This window comes from Bombina bombina, chromosome 1 (genome assembly GCF_027579735.1).
Source record: "Bombina bombina isolate aBomBom1 chromosome 1, aBomBom1.pri, whole genome shotgun sequence".
Lineage (NCBI taxonomy): Eukaryota > Metazoa > Chordata > Amphibia > Anura > Bombinatoridae > Bombina > Bombina bombina.
Window position 1 is genome coordinate 68,443,563 of NC_069499.1, and position 15,393 is coordinate 68,458,955.

The 15,393-nt window shown below is 38.6% G+C and overlaps 1 protein-coding gene across 1 annotated transcript in view; it reads right to left on the reverse strand.

Annotated features, from left to right (window-relative positions):
• Window positions 1-2,481: 2,481 nt before the first annotated feature.
• DYNC1H1 (dynein cytoplasmic 1 heavy chain 1) overlaps window positions 2,482-15,393 on the reverse strand; it is a 163,615-nt gene continuing 150,703 nt past the window's right edge. The window contains 5 exon segments of the mRNA XM_053697444.1: window positions 2,482-2,911; window positions 3,028-3,155; window positions 3,471-3,639; window positions 3,928-4,070; window positions 4,165-4,318. Of these exon segments, the coding sequence (XP_053553419.1) occupies window positions 2,783-2,911; window positions 3,028-3,155; window positions 3,471-3,639; window positions 3,928-4,070; window positions 4,165-4,318 (723 nt within the window). The 3' untranslated portion in view covers window positions 2,482-2,782.

Here is a 15,393-nt window from a genome sequence, read left to right on the forward strand (position 1 = left end):
AAGCGGAGGTGTTCTAGCTTAAATTTAAAAGCCAACGTATCTGAGTCTGTCTGAGGAGCAACCTTTCCCGAATCGGAAATTTCTCCCTGAGACAGCACATCCCTCGCCCCCATTTCAGAGCGTTGTGAGTGTATATCTGATACGGCTACTAAAGCGTCAGAATGCTTATAATCTGTTCTTAAAACAGAGCTATCACGCTTTGCAGGTAATACGGGCAGCTTAGATAAAAATGCTGAGAGGGTATTATCCATAACTGCCACCAAATCTTGTAAGGTAAAAGAGTTAGACGCGCTAGAGGTGCTAGGCGTCGCTTGAGCGGGCGTAACTGGTTGTGACACTTGGGGAGAGGTCAACGGGCTAACCTCATTACCTTCTGTCTGAGAATCATCTTGGGCCACATTTTTAAGTGCAACAATATGGTCTTTAAAGTGTATAGACATATCAGTACAAGTGGGACACATTTTGAGAGGGGGTTCCACCATGGCTTCTAAACACATTGAACAAGGATTTTCTCTGGTGTCAGACATGTTTAACAGACTAGTAGTAAGACAAACAGGCTTAGAAAACACTTTAATCAAGCAAAAACACACTTTGCAAAAAAACGTTACTGTGCCTTTAAGAAATAAAAAAGGCACACAATTTTCCAAAACAGTGTAAAATGCACCAAACTTTCTGAAATTTTCACAGTATGTACCTAAAGCATTGGCAAGATTGCACAACTAGCAAAAAAGTCGATTAACCCCTTAATGCCCAAACCGGATCAATAGCAAGCTAACAGACCGGTTAAAACAACTTTAGCACCTTGCCACAGCTCTGCTGTGGCCCTACCTTCCCTTAGAAGTCAGATTTATGGGGAAAAAGCTTTTTATGGGTCCTAAACTGTAGCAGGAGCCTACATGTGAACACAGCCTGAAGATCTAGTCCATCTAACTGCGCATCTGAGGCGCAAAATTAGGCCCCTCCCACCTTACTCCGGTGCTGTGAGGCCTAAAGAAACCCTCCTAAGAGTTATAAAATTAGCCATGTGGGTAATAACCCTTGAAAGAAACCCAAAGGGACCTTCAAAGTGACTCAAAAACGATGTTTATAAGTAAAAACCGTTTGCCATAAAGTGTCAACTTGTCATAAAATAGTGTCAACCAGCATAAATTAGCCCTTTTATGTAAGCTTGTAATTCCATACTTAGTCTTTGAATAAAGCTTACCCTTCCCTCATGGGGATCTTATTAGTCCTTTTCTAGCATTACCACAGTCTTGTCTAGAAATAAATGACTGAACATACCTTATTGCAGCCTAACCTGCAAACCGTTCCCCCCAACTGAAGTTTTCTGGTACTCCTCAGTCCTGTGTGGGAACAGCAGTGGATTTTAGTTACAACATGCTAAAATCATCTTCCTCTCCGCAGAAATCTTCATCCCTTTTCTGCTGGAGAGTAAATAGTACACACCGGTACCATTTAAAATAACAAACTTTTGCTTGTAGAACAAAAAAAATACAAATCTAACACCACATCTCTTTACCCTCCCGAGAGGGACCCTATTGCTTAGAGCCGGCAAAGAGAATGACTGGGGGGTGGAGCTAGAGGGGGAGCTATATGGACAGCTCTGCTGTGTGCTCTCTTTGCCACTTCCTGTTAGGAAGGAGAATATCCCACAAGTAAAGGATGAATCCGTGGACTGGATACACCTTACAAGAGAAAACAAAATTTATGCTTACCCGATAAAATATTTCTTTCTTGGCATGTAGAGTCCACGACCTGCCCTGTAAGTTTATTTATGGCGGATTTTTTATTTTTTTATTTAACGATTAGGCACACACACACATATATACACATATGTATATATATATATATACACACACATATACTTACATACATACACACACAGGTCATGTTGTAATAAATATAGCTTGAATCTGCAGTGTATTAAAACAATAGAAATACGCATACTTGGTACATGCAGGCCAATGTGCAAATGCCTGAATAGAAATTACATTTAATATATACTTCTAACGTATTAAACCCAAAGTAGCTGTTCAGTGTAATCAATTAATTGTACTGACACTGAGCCTGTGAATTGCAAAACAATTTAAATTTAGGATTTCTGCCCTATGAGTGTAGGAAGGTGGTACAGAAGTCATGTGTTGCTTTTGCAGGCATATAGGTGTGTTTATGCTTTTGTCCATATGATCAAAAGGTGAGAATCAGGGACTGTCTTCAGACATATATAATACAGTATCCATCAGAGTTAACATATGTGAACAGTCCTGCTCAGTGACCTTTTATAGCAAAAGAGGTGGTCTTGACCTTTGCAGCACCAAATAGCACTGCCTGGTTCAGAGAAGCTTCAAAATACCACAACCTATTTTAGGTCCATAGTAGGTTTAAAAGCTGGAGTAGAAACAAAAAGGTGGTTTGGAAAAATGTGGTACCAATCACTATGCAACGTCAAAGTAAAAATAGTTTAAATAAATATATACAAAGTTAGCGAGCCACAATATGCCATAAATATTTATTATTTTAAAACATAAGCACTGACTGGTACAGGTACACACATATAAAAATTAGATTTAATAGTAACTTCTGCTAGGTTTTTACTAGTTTCATTCTTCACTTTAAACATAACTTTCCTTTGCCCATTTGTAAATAATCCGTCCATTTATGCCAATTATCCTACTTTCCAAAATCCAGCAAATGTTCTTTTCAGCACTTTCAGATCCATCATAATTTAAATCCGTTACTATAAGCAGAGAGCACATTGAAAGCCTTTACTAAGCGCTTCTTTTTACTCTGTACTCAGTATTGCCACACCCCGCTCATAGAAGCTGTGAGGATCCTCCTTGGTGGCAATCTCAAAATCAACAGTGAAGATCAAGTCTGCACGAGTGAAGTTCAGATAAACTGGCAGTGTCACCTGCAGAGGAAATAAAGAATTATTCCAGGAGTATATAAAGGATCACAAGTGCCCAAATTACAATAATTTCATGCTTGTTCTGCTATAGGTTCACACTTTAAATAACCAATACTCACAACGTTAGCCTTCTTCTCAGCATTGGTCTGTTTACTCCAGCGTAGCTGTGTCAGTAGTAGTGCCGTAGAGATGGCATTCGAAAGAGAGAGTTTATTGTTTGTACAAGTTGCACCTTGAAGTTTCAAACCTAAAATTAAAAAAGAAAGTTGGTCATTTATGCAAAGGATCTGAATTAAAATTAATCTTTTAAAAATAGCCAGAGAGTACACCCTTTGAAACCACTTTTAAAAATGTTTTTCCCTTGCTGTGTCTAATTAGTGACAATAGCACGGTTTTAATTGTGCATAATTCATTAAATGATATGTCCATTTAAAGGGGCAATGTACTCCACATTTAAACTACAGAAATTGAGAAACTAATCTAGCTGTACATGCACAATTCATTAATGTTTGCTCAAATACTGTACCAGAGTTCTGGCTTCAACTGAATTTGCCATATTTACCTGTGATTCCAAAACTATAGGCATCAAGAACCGCATTCATATTTGTGGTAACGCTCACTTCCAGGCCCAGCTCCTCAAGAGACCAGCTGTTTGCCTGAGCAACATACTGCCTTGTAGCGGTGATGTAAGCTTCAGGCACAAAGAGTCCACCTATCCACACATGAATATTCTGCGATTGGGAGAGAAATAAAATAAAAAAATGATAATGTTGCATTTAGCGAGCCTGATAGGATTATGTCACACTATCCTATTTGCACACAAAAAAAAAACAACAACAAAAAACACACACACGTTCTTCAAAAACATTTGCTATTAAAGAAAAAAACACGTTCTCTACCTTGCATACAGACTCAGGTTTAAACTGGAAAAACCAACATGCAATTTTAAACAAAATCCAAAAGATTTCTATTAATAAAGCTTCTCATTTACTACATTCAAATAATATATTAAAACTTACTTTCAGTTCCTTAGCCCCACTGGCAGCTGCCGCTTGTGAAATATTTTGTAGCTGCTTAATACGTTCACTAAAGTCAGCCACCCACTGTATGACTGTCAAACCGGCAGGGACTGTGAAACGAGACCAGCTCCGGGGTAGAATGCCTTTTGGGGGGAGGGGGAGAAAGAAAATCAATAAAAATATTTCAGTCATCTTTTTAACCAGTAAGGAATATATAAAATCACAGCAACAGCTTACCTTTCACCAGATCATTGATAAGGGTGCGTAAATAGTTAGTTTGCTTCTTCTTCCCTTCACATACTTGGACAACATCATTAAGGTCTTGACGCACATCTTGGAGCAGTTTTGCTCCCATTTTCACTTCACGCTCAAAGAATCTGAATAGTGGATCCTGCAAAAGAGATTTAAAGGGAAAAAACATCATTTATGCTTACCTGATAAAATGTATTTATTTCCGGATATGGTGAGTCCACGGAATCATCAATTACTAGTTGGAATATCACTCCTGGCCAGCAGGAGGAGGCAGAGCGCACTACAGCAAAGCTGCTATATATGTCACTTCCCTTACCCATAATCCCCAGTCATTCAGCCGAAGGAAAAATTGAAAAAAGAAGATAACACAAAAGTGTAGAGGTGCCTGAGGTTTTAGAAAAAAATAACTGTCTTAACCCTTTAAGGACACAGCTTTCAGTTTGCTCAATTGTTTTATGACGGAAAAATTCCGTCATATGTCCTTAAGAGGTTAAATAAAGGGTGGGCCTTGGACTCACCAGATCCAGAAATAAATTCATCAGGTAAGCATAAATTATGTTTTCTTTCCTAAGATATGGTGAGTCCACGGAATCATCAATTGCTAGTGGGAATCGATACCCAAGCTAGAGGACACAGATGATCAGGGAGGGACAAGACAGGTAGACCTAAACAGAAGGCACCACTGCCTGAAGAACCCTTCTCCCAAAAGAAGCCTCAGTCGAGGCAAAAGTATGAAATTTATAAAACTTTGAAAAATCATGCAAAGAGGACCAAGTTGCAGTCTTGCAAATCTGTTAAACAGAAGCTTCATTTTTAAATGCCCAGGAAGAAGAAAACATAATTTATGTAAGAACTTACCTGATAAATTCATTTCTTTCATATTAGCAAGAGTCCATGAGCTAGTGACGTATGGGATATACATTCCTACCAGGAGGGGCAAAGTTTCCCAAACCTCAAAATGCCTATAAATACACCCCTCACCACACCCACAAATCAGTTTAACGAATAGCCAAGAAGTGGGGTGATAATAAAAAATAAGGAATTGGAATAATTGTGCTTTATACAAAAAAAATCATAACCACCACAAAAAAAAGGGTGGGCCTCATGGACTCTTGCTAATATGAAAAATGAATTTATCAGGTAAGTTCTTACATAAATTATGTTTTCTTTCATGTAATTAGCAAGAGTCCATGAGCTAGTGACGTATGGGATAATGAATACCCAAGATGTGGATCTTCCACGCAAGAGTCACTAGAGAGGGAGGGATAAAATAAAGACAGCCAATTCCGCTGAAAAATAATCCACACCCAAAACAAAGTTTAAATCTTATAATGAAAAAAACTTGAAAATATAAGCAGAAGAATCAAACTGAAACAGCTCCCTGAAGTACTTTTCTACCAAAGACTGCTTCTGAGGAAGAAAACACATCAAAATGGTAGAAGACCAAGTTGCTGCTTTGCAAATCTGATCAACCGAAGCTTCATTCCTAAATGCCCAGGAAGTAGAGACTGACCTAGTTGAATGAGATGTAATCCTTTGAGGCGGAGTTCTACCCGACTCAACATAAACATGATGAATCAAAGACTTAACCACGATGCCAAAGAAATGGCAGAAGCCTTCTGACCTTTCCTTGAACCAGAAAAGATAACAAATAGACTAGAAGTCTTCCGGAAATCTTAGTAGCTTCAACATAATATTTCAAAGCTCTAACTACATCCAAAGAATGCAACGATCTTTCCTTAGAGATCTTAGGATTAGGACACAATGAAGGAACTACAATTTCTCTACTAATGTAGTTAGAATTCACAACCTTAGGTAAAAATTTAAATGAAGTTCGCAAAACCGCCTTATCCTGATGAAAAATCAGAAAAGGAGACTCACAAGAAAGAGCAGATAATTCAGAAACTCTTCTAGCAGAAGAGATGGCCAAAAGAAACAAAACTTTCCAAGAAAGTAATTTAATGTCCAGCGAATGCATAGGTTCAAACGGAGGAGCTTGAAGAGCCCCTAGAACCAAATTCAAACTCCAAGGAGGAGAAATTTACTTAACAGGTTTTATACGAACCAAAGCTTGTACAAAACAATAAATATCAGGAAGACTAGCAATCTTTCTGTGAAAAAGAACAGAAAGAGCAGAGATTTGTCCTTTCAAGGAACTTGCAGACAAACCTTTATCCAAACCATCCTGAAGAAACTGTAAAATTCTAGGAATTCTAAAAGAATGCCAAGAAAAATGATGAGAACACCACCAAGAAATGTAAGTCTTCCAGACTCGATAATATATCTTCCTAGATACAGATTTACGAGCCTGTAACATAGTATTAATTACGGAGTCAGAGAAACCTCTATGACTGAGAATCAAGCGTTCAATCTCCATACCTTCAAATTTAAGGATTTAAGATCCTGATGGAAAAAAGGACCTTGCGATAGAAGGTCTGGTCTTAACGGAAGAGACCACGGTTGGCAAGTAGCCATCCGGACAAGATCCGCATACCAAAACCTGTGAGGCCATGCTGGAGCCACCAGCAGAACAGACGAACGCTCCTTTAGAATCTTGGAAATCACTCTTGGAAGAAGAACTAGAGGCGGAAAGATATAAGCAGGATGATACTTCCAAGGAAGTGACAATGCATCCACTGCTTCCGCCTGAAGATCCCTGGATCTGGACAGATACCTGGGAAGCTTCTTGTTTAGATGAGAAGCCATCAGATCTATTTCTGGAAGTCCCCATATTTGAACAATCTGAAGAAATACCTCTGGGTGAAGAGACCATTCGCCCGGATGTAGCGTTTGGCGACTGAGATAATACGCTTCCCAATTGTCTATACCTGGGATATGAACCGCAGAAATTAGACAGGAGCTGGATTCCGCCCATACAAGTATTCGAGATACTTCTTTCATAGCCAGAGGACTGTGAGTCCATCCTTGATGATTGACATATGCCACGGTTGTGACATTGTCCGTCTGGAAACAAATGAACGACTCTCTTTAGAAGAGGCCACGACTGAAGAGCTCTGAAAATGCACGGAGTTCCAAAATGTTGATTGGTAATCTCGCCTCCTGAGATTCCCAAACCCCTTGTGCTGTCAGAAGCCCCCATACAGCTCCCCAACCTGTCAGACTTGCATCTGTTGAGATCACAGTCCAGGTTGGAAGAACAAAAGAAGCCCCCTGAACTAAACGATGGTGGTCTGTCCACCACGTCAGAGAGTGTCGAACAATCGGTTTTAAAGATATTAATTGAGATATCTTTGTATAATCCCTGCACCACTGGTTCAGCATACAGAGCTGAAGAGGTCGCATGTGAAAACGAGCAAATAGGATCGCGTCCAATGCAGCAGTCATAAGACCTAGAATTTCCATGCATAAGACTACCGAAGGGAATGATTGAGACTGAAGGTTTTGACAAGCTGAAACCAATTTCAGACGTCTCTTGTCCGTCAGAGACAGAGTCATGGACACTGACTCTATCTGGAAACCTAAAAAGGTTACCCTCGTCTCAGGAATCAACAAACTTTTTGGTAAATTGATCCTCCAACCATGTTCTTGAAGAAACAACACTCATAAAAGACTGGAAAGGTTCTTTCTATTGAAAATGAGCAAAGGGAATTAAATCCAATGCTGTGGCCATAAGACCTAAAACTTCTATGCATATATAGCAACTGAAGGAAATAATAGAGACTAAAGGGTACCGACAGACGGAACACAATAAAATTATCCCTTGTCTGATAGAGACAAAGACAGTGACACAAACTATCTGAAAACCTAAAAAAGGTGACCCTTGTGTGAGGAATCAAGAGCTTTTGAAAAAAAGATCCTCTAACTAAGTCCTGAAGAGCAAGTGAATCATATGAGATTCCGCATCCTCAGAAAATAATCTGAATGAAAACAGAAAAATGAAAATATGCATTTATTGTATCTAATGAAAACAAATAATGCCATCAACGACCATAAAAAGGCAAAAAAGGCAAAACCCGGTTCCTAAAAAAAAGAACTGGAAGAAATACCCCAGAAGATTCCAGGTCTGAGCAGCGCTTGAACCCCATGGGTACCCAGCCATGCTTCAACAGTACCCAAAATATATAGGACAGAAACACACTTAAAGAAAGTGTTAGCCTTACTGGAATAAAATCAAAGAAATTTGGACAAAATAAATTTCAAAGAAGCCTTAACCTGCCCCTTACCAGCCAAGCTGGAATACGGCACGTACATCGCAATATTATGGAGCTGATTTCGAACTCCAATTATAAACATGTTACTTGGGAAAGAACTCAGGAATTTGTTCCTTAATAAGAACAACCAAACTAGTATAATCTTAAAGTTTTAGTCTTAGAACTCAATCTTGAAGCCCAGAGTAACAGTTTAAGAATTGAATCCAATTATAAAACAAATAATTGATTATCTTAGAACAAAAGAAATATGGATTTTTTTTTTTTTTTTAAAAATCACAAAATTCTTCTAGCTAAAATAGCTAAAGACATAGATTAACCCTCATTTGCGAAAATATTCAATAAAATGAAGACACAAATGAAATTATTAGCATGATAGTCCAGTTCAAAGGACCAGTCAATACAGTGGACTTGCATAATCAATAAATGCAAAACAACAAGACAAATGCAACAGCACCTAGTCTAGTAAATGTTGTCCCTTTAACAATGCTAAAATAAATCATAATCTTATACTTGATCTTAAAGTAAACAGAAAAAAACGAAGCAATTGCAATATCCAAATAAATCACAGGACCAAGAAAAGTACCTGAAACTAAATAATTTTCCATAAATAAGATACAACTATCTAAAGGAAAATAAATACTTTTTTGCTATAGAAACAATAGCCTAATTAGTAGGAGTAGAGATAGCCCCAATAAATTGGAGAACCCTCCAAATTGAATTTAACTGCTGGCAAAGAATATAGTTTAAAACCTTTGAAGAAGGAATAAAAGAAAATTCTAAGCCTATTCCATTCCCTAGTATGGGGAATTGGAAAGAAAACCTCTGAAAACACAGAAGAATAAATAGGCAGAAATAATGTCAGCTAGTCTTAAAGAACTAGTTACCTTAATATCCAAAATAATAAACACCTTTTCAATAAAGAACAAATGTACTTTAATAATAAAAAAAATAATAAAAAAGTAGATTTGTTAGTGTCAATATCTGATGAAGAAAATTTCTGAAAGAGAAAAAACATCAGAGAAGGATAAATCAGTATGTTGTTGGTCATTTGAAACTTCAATAATTAAAAAAGAAGTGAAAAAGACCTAAACATTTTATTAGAAGGCACGAAGTCAGACAAAGCCTTTAAAATAGAATCAGAAAAATATTTCTTATAAATCTTCTAAATATTTCTTGTACATAAGATGTAAGAATGGAAATATATAAAGCATAAATACTAATGGATTCTGCATGTAAAAGTATATCATAATAACTTATTACAAACCATAGCTAAGGATAAACATTTATAACATTTAAAATAAATGAACTTAGCTTTGGTAGAACTGAAACTCAGTTAAGCGTTTTTCCAGAAGTGGCTTCTGATTCAGAGTCAATCTGAGACATCTTGCAATATGTAATAGAAAAAACAACATATAAAGCAAAATTGATCAAATTCCTTAAATGACAGTTTCAGGAATGGGAAAAAAATGCCAATGAACAAGCTTCTAGCAACCAGAAGCAATAAACAATGAGACTTAAATATTGTGGAGACAACAAGGACGCTCAAATTTTTTAGCCAAAAATGACGCCACATCCGGTAACGCCGACATTTTTTGGCGCAAAAACATCAAAAAAATTACGCAACTTCCGGCGACACGTATGACGCCGGAAATGACAAGAAAATTTTTGCGCCAAGAATGAATCAATAAAATGAAGCATTTTCAGCCCCCGCGAGCCTAACAGCCCACAGGAAAAAAGTCAAATTTAAGGTAAGAAAAAATTGATTTATTCATATGCATTATCCCAAATATGAAACTGACTGTCTGAAATAAGGAACATTGAACATCCTGAATCAAGGCAAATAAATGTTTAAACACATATATTTAGAACTTTATATAAAAGTGCCCAACCATAGCTTAGAGTGTCACAGAAATAAGACTTACTTACCCCAGGACACTCATCTACATGTAGTAGAAAGCCAAACCAGTACTGAAACGAGAATCAGTAGAGGTAATGGTATATATAAGAGTATATCGTCGATCTGAAAAGGGAGGTAAGAGATGAATCTCTACGACCGATAACAGAGAACCTATGAAATAGACCCCATAGAAGGAGATAATTGAATTCAAATAGGCAATACTCTCTTCACATCCCTCTGACATTCACTGTACACTGAGAGGAAAACCGGGCTCCAGCCTGCTGCAAAGCGCATATCAACGTAGAATCTAGCAAAAACTTACTTCACCACCTCCATGGGAGGCAAAGTTTGTAAAACTGAATTGTGTGTGTGGTGAGGGGTGTATTTATAGGCATTTTGAGGTTTGGGAAACTTTGCCCCTCCTGGTAGGAATGTATATCCCATACGTCACTAGCTCATGGACTCTTGCTAATTACATGAAAGAAACAGCCCTTGTGAAATGAGCAGTGATTCTCTCAAGAGGTTGCTGTCCAGCAGTCTCATAGGCCAAACAAATAATACTCCTTAGCCAAAGAGAAAGAAGTAGCCATAGCTTTCTAAACCCTTGCACTTACCAGAAAAACAAACAAACAAAGCAGAAGACTGACGAAAGTCCTTAGTCGCCTGAAGATAAAACTTCAAAGCACACACACAACATCAAGGTTGTGCAACAAACGCTCCTTAGGAGGAGGAGGATTAGGACACAAAGAAGGAACCACAATCTCCTGATTAATATTCTTGTTTGAAACAACCTTAGGTAGGAAACCTAATTTAGTACGTAGAACCACCTTATTAGAATGAAAAATAAGATAAGGAGAATCAAACTGCAGAGCCGAGAGGTCCGAAACTCAGTCAGAGCAGAAGAAATAGCTATTAAGAGGTTATCTTGGAAGGTTTCGTTTCTTTGATAAGGAATGCATAGGTTCAAACAGAGCCCGCTGTAAAACTCTAAAAACAAGGTTAAGACTCCAGGGAGGAGCAACGGACTAAAACACAGGCCAGATCCTAACCAAGGCCTGACAAAGAAATTGCACGTCTGGCGCATCCGCCTAACGCTTATGCAATAAAACAGACAATGCAGAAATCTGACCTTTCAGAGTACTAGCTGACAAACCCTTCTCCAGACCCTCCTGGAGAAAAGACAAAATCCTAGGAATCCTGACTCTACTCCAAGAGTAAAATATTTGCGGAGACAGATCCACATAGTCCCCGTTCCATTGCCTTAACATGCATAATTGCAGAGGTCTGAGATGGAACCGAGCAAACGGAATGATGTCCATGGAAGCTATCAGACCAATTACCTCCATCCATAGAGCCACTGATGGCCGAGGAGAGTACTAAAGGACAAGACAAGAGCCAAAAATCTTTGTTTTTCAGACCTCTGTCAGAAATATCTTCATTAGTAGGGAGTCTATTACGGTCCCTAAAAACACTACTCGTGGCTGGAATCAGAGAACTCTTTCCCAGATTCACCTTCGAACCGCGGGAGCAAAGAAAAGACAAGATTTCCATATGAGAGTTTTGATTGCTGAAAAGACAGCGCCTTAAAGGGCCACTAAACCCAAAATCTTTCTTTCATGATTCAGATAGAGAATAGAAATTTAAACAACATTACAATTTACTTCCATTATTTTTTTTGCTTCATTTTTTAGATATCCTTAGTTGAAGAAAAAGCAATGCACATGGTGAGCCAATCACATGAGGCTTCTATGTGCAGCAACCAATCAGCAGCTACTGAGCATATCTAGATATGCTTTTCAGCAAAGAATATCAAGAGAATAAAACAAATTAGATAAAATAAGTAAATTAGAAAGATGTTTAAAATTGCATTCTCTTTCTAAATCATGAAAGAAAAAATGTGGGTGTCATGTCCCTTTAACCAGAATGTCGTCCAGATAAGGTCGTCCAGATTGCTACTGCAATGCCCCAAGACCGGATCGCTGCCAAAAGAGCCCCCAAAACCTTTCTGGGAGCTGTGGCAAGGCCGAATAGAAGAGCCACAAACTGAAAATGATTGTCTAAGAAAGCAAACCTTAGAAACTTGTGATGATCCCAGTGAAAGGGAACATGAAGGTACGCATCCTTTAAATCTATGCTTGTCATAAAATTGGAAGAATTGGAACGTATAGTCTCCATCTTGAAGGACGGTACTCTGAGGAACTTGTTTAAACACTTTAGGTCTAAAATAGGTCTGAAAGTCCCCTCTTTCTTGGGAACCACAAACAGATTTGAATAAAATCCCAGACCCTGTTCCTGCGGAGGAACTGGAACTATAACTCCCAGGGCAAAAAGATCCTTGATACAATTTAAGAATGCCTCTTTATCTGGTCTACAGATAATCTTGAGAGAAGAAACCAGCCTCTGGAAGGAAATGTCTTGAATTCTATCTTGTATCCCTGACATACAATTTCCTCCTTCTCGTATCCAAGCCTGAGCAAATTGAGAAAGCCTGCCCCCTACTAGTTCCGTTACTGGATCGGGCGCCGACCCTTCATGCTGACTTGGAGTCAGCCGCAGGTTTCTTAGACTGTTTCCCCTTGTTCCAAGACTGACCAGACTTCCAGGAAGACTTGGATAGATCCTGCTTGGAAGAGGAAGCGGAGGGTTTACCTCTAAAGTTACGAAAGGAACGAAAATTACTCGGATCTTTTCTTCCTCAGGATAAGCAGAAAGGGTATCACTTTCCTCCTGTGATATCTGAAATAATTTCAGCCAAACCAGGCCAAAACAAGGAAATAGCTAATAACTTAGATTTAGAAGAAACCTCCGCAGACTAGGATTTAACCAAAGGGCTCTGTGAGCTAGGACCGCAAAACCAGACATTTTTGCTCCTAGTTAAAATGACCTATAATGAAGCATCTGTAATAAAGCAATTGGCTAACTCAAGAGCCTTAATCCTGCCCTGGATCTCCTCAAGAGGACTATCTGTCTGAATAGAACCAGACAAGGGATCAAACCAGTAAGCTGCAGCGCTGGTAACAGTAGCAATACACACCGCAGGCTGACATTGAAGACCTTGGTGAACATACATTTTCTTTAATAATGCCTTCAATTTCTTATCCATTGGATCCTTAAAGGAACAACTATCCTCAATGGGAATAGTGGTACTCTTAGCCAAAGTGCAAATAGCTTCTGCCACTTTAGGAACCGTTTGCTACGACTCTTTAATAGTCAGCTATAGGAAACATTTTCTTAAAAATAGGCGATGGAGAAAAAGGAATACCAGGTCTCTCCCACTCCCGTGCAACAATCTCAGAAGCACGGTCTGGAACAGGAAATACCTCCACCGCAGAGGAAACATCAAAATACTTGTTCAGCTTATTAGACTTCTTAGGGTTAACAACGATAGTAGTATCGGAGTCATCCAAGGTAGCCAAAACCTCCATAAGTAACAAGCGGAGGTGTTCCAGTTTAAATCTGAAGGACACAACTTCAGCATCAGCAGAAGGAATTATACTGCCTGAATCAGAGATTTCACCCTCAGATGCACCCGAAAAATCTTCATCCTCAGACTTCTGAGAGGAAATACTTTGATTAGCCACTTAGTTACTGTTTCTTTAAATTTCCTTTTGCGTTTTCCCTGCAGCATGGGAAAAGCAGACAGCGCATCAGATACCGCAGGAAGATACCTGGGCAGCAATATCTTGCAAAGTAACCCCAGACTGAGCATGAGAGGAAACGCAGGGCACTGCATGTGCAGATGAATAGGATTGGGACGCTGGAGGAGAAAGCTGCGGCACATCTGAAACAGGAGGCTCCTGAACAGCATCCGCCTTAGCTAAAGTTCTTTCAATACATGAAAAAACAAAAAAAAGTACTGGGGGTTCCACCTGGGCATCAAAACATAAGCTACAGGTAATATCCTGCACAGCCTCTTGATCCATAATACAAAAAAAAAAAAAGAAGCAAATAAAAAAAAAACATAATTTATGTAAGAACTTACCTGATAAATTCATTTCTTTCATATTAGCAAGAGTCCATGAGCTAGTGACGTATGGGATATACATTCCTACCAGGAGGGGGCAAAGTTTCCCAAACCTTAAAATGCCTATAAATACACCCCTCACCACACCCACAAATCAGTTTAACGAATAGCCAAGAAGTGGGGTGATAAGAAAAAAGTGCGAAAGCATAAAAAATAAGGAATTGGAATAATTGTGCTTTATACAAAAAAATCATAACCACCACAAAAAAAGGGAGGGGCCTCATGGACTCTTGCTAATATAAAAGAAATGAATTTATCAGGTAAGTTCTTACATAAATTATGTTTTCTTTCATGTAATTAGCAAGAGTCCATGAGCTAGTGACGTATGGGATAATGACTACCCAAGATGTGGATCTTTCCACGCAAGAGTCACTAGAGAGGGAGGGATAAAATAAAGACAGCCAATTCCTGCTGAAAATAATCCACACCCAAAATAAAGTTTAATGAAAACATAAGCAGAAGATTCAAACTGAAAACCGCTGCCTGAAGTACTTTTCTACCAAAAAACTGCTTCAGAAGAAGAAAACACATCAAAAAGGTAGAATTTAGTAAAAGTATGCAAAGAGGACCAAGTTGCTGCTTTGCAAATCTGATCAACCGAAGCTTCATTCCTAAACGCCCAGGAAGTAGAAACTGACCTAGTAGAATGAGCTGTAATCCCTCGAGGCAGAGTTTTACCCGACTCGACATAGGCATGATGAAATAAAGATTTCAACCAAGATGCCAAAGAAATGGCAGAAGCTTTCTGGCCTTTTCTAGAACCGGAAAAGATGACAAATAGACTAGAAGACTTTCGGAAAGACTTAGTAGCTTCAACATAATATTACAAAGCTCTAACAGCATCCAAAGAATGCAATGATTTCTCCTTAGAATCCATAGGATTAGGACATAATGAAGGAACCACAATTCTCTACTAATGTTGTTAGAATTCACAACCTTAGGAAAAAATTCAAAAGAAGTTCGCAACACCGCCTTATCCTGATGAAAAATCAGAAAAGGAGACTCACAAGAAAGAGCAGATAATTCAGAGACTCTTCTGGCAGAAGAGATGGCCAAAAGAAATAAAACTTTCCAAGAAAGTAATTTAATGACCAAAGAATGCATGGGTTCAAAAGGAGGAG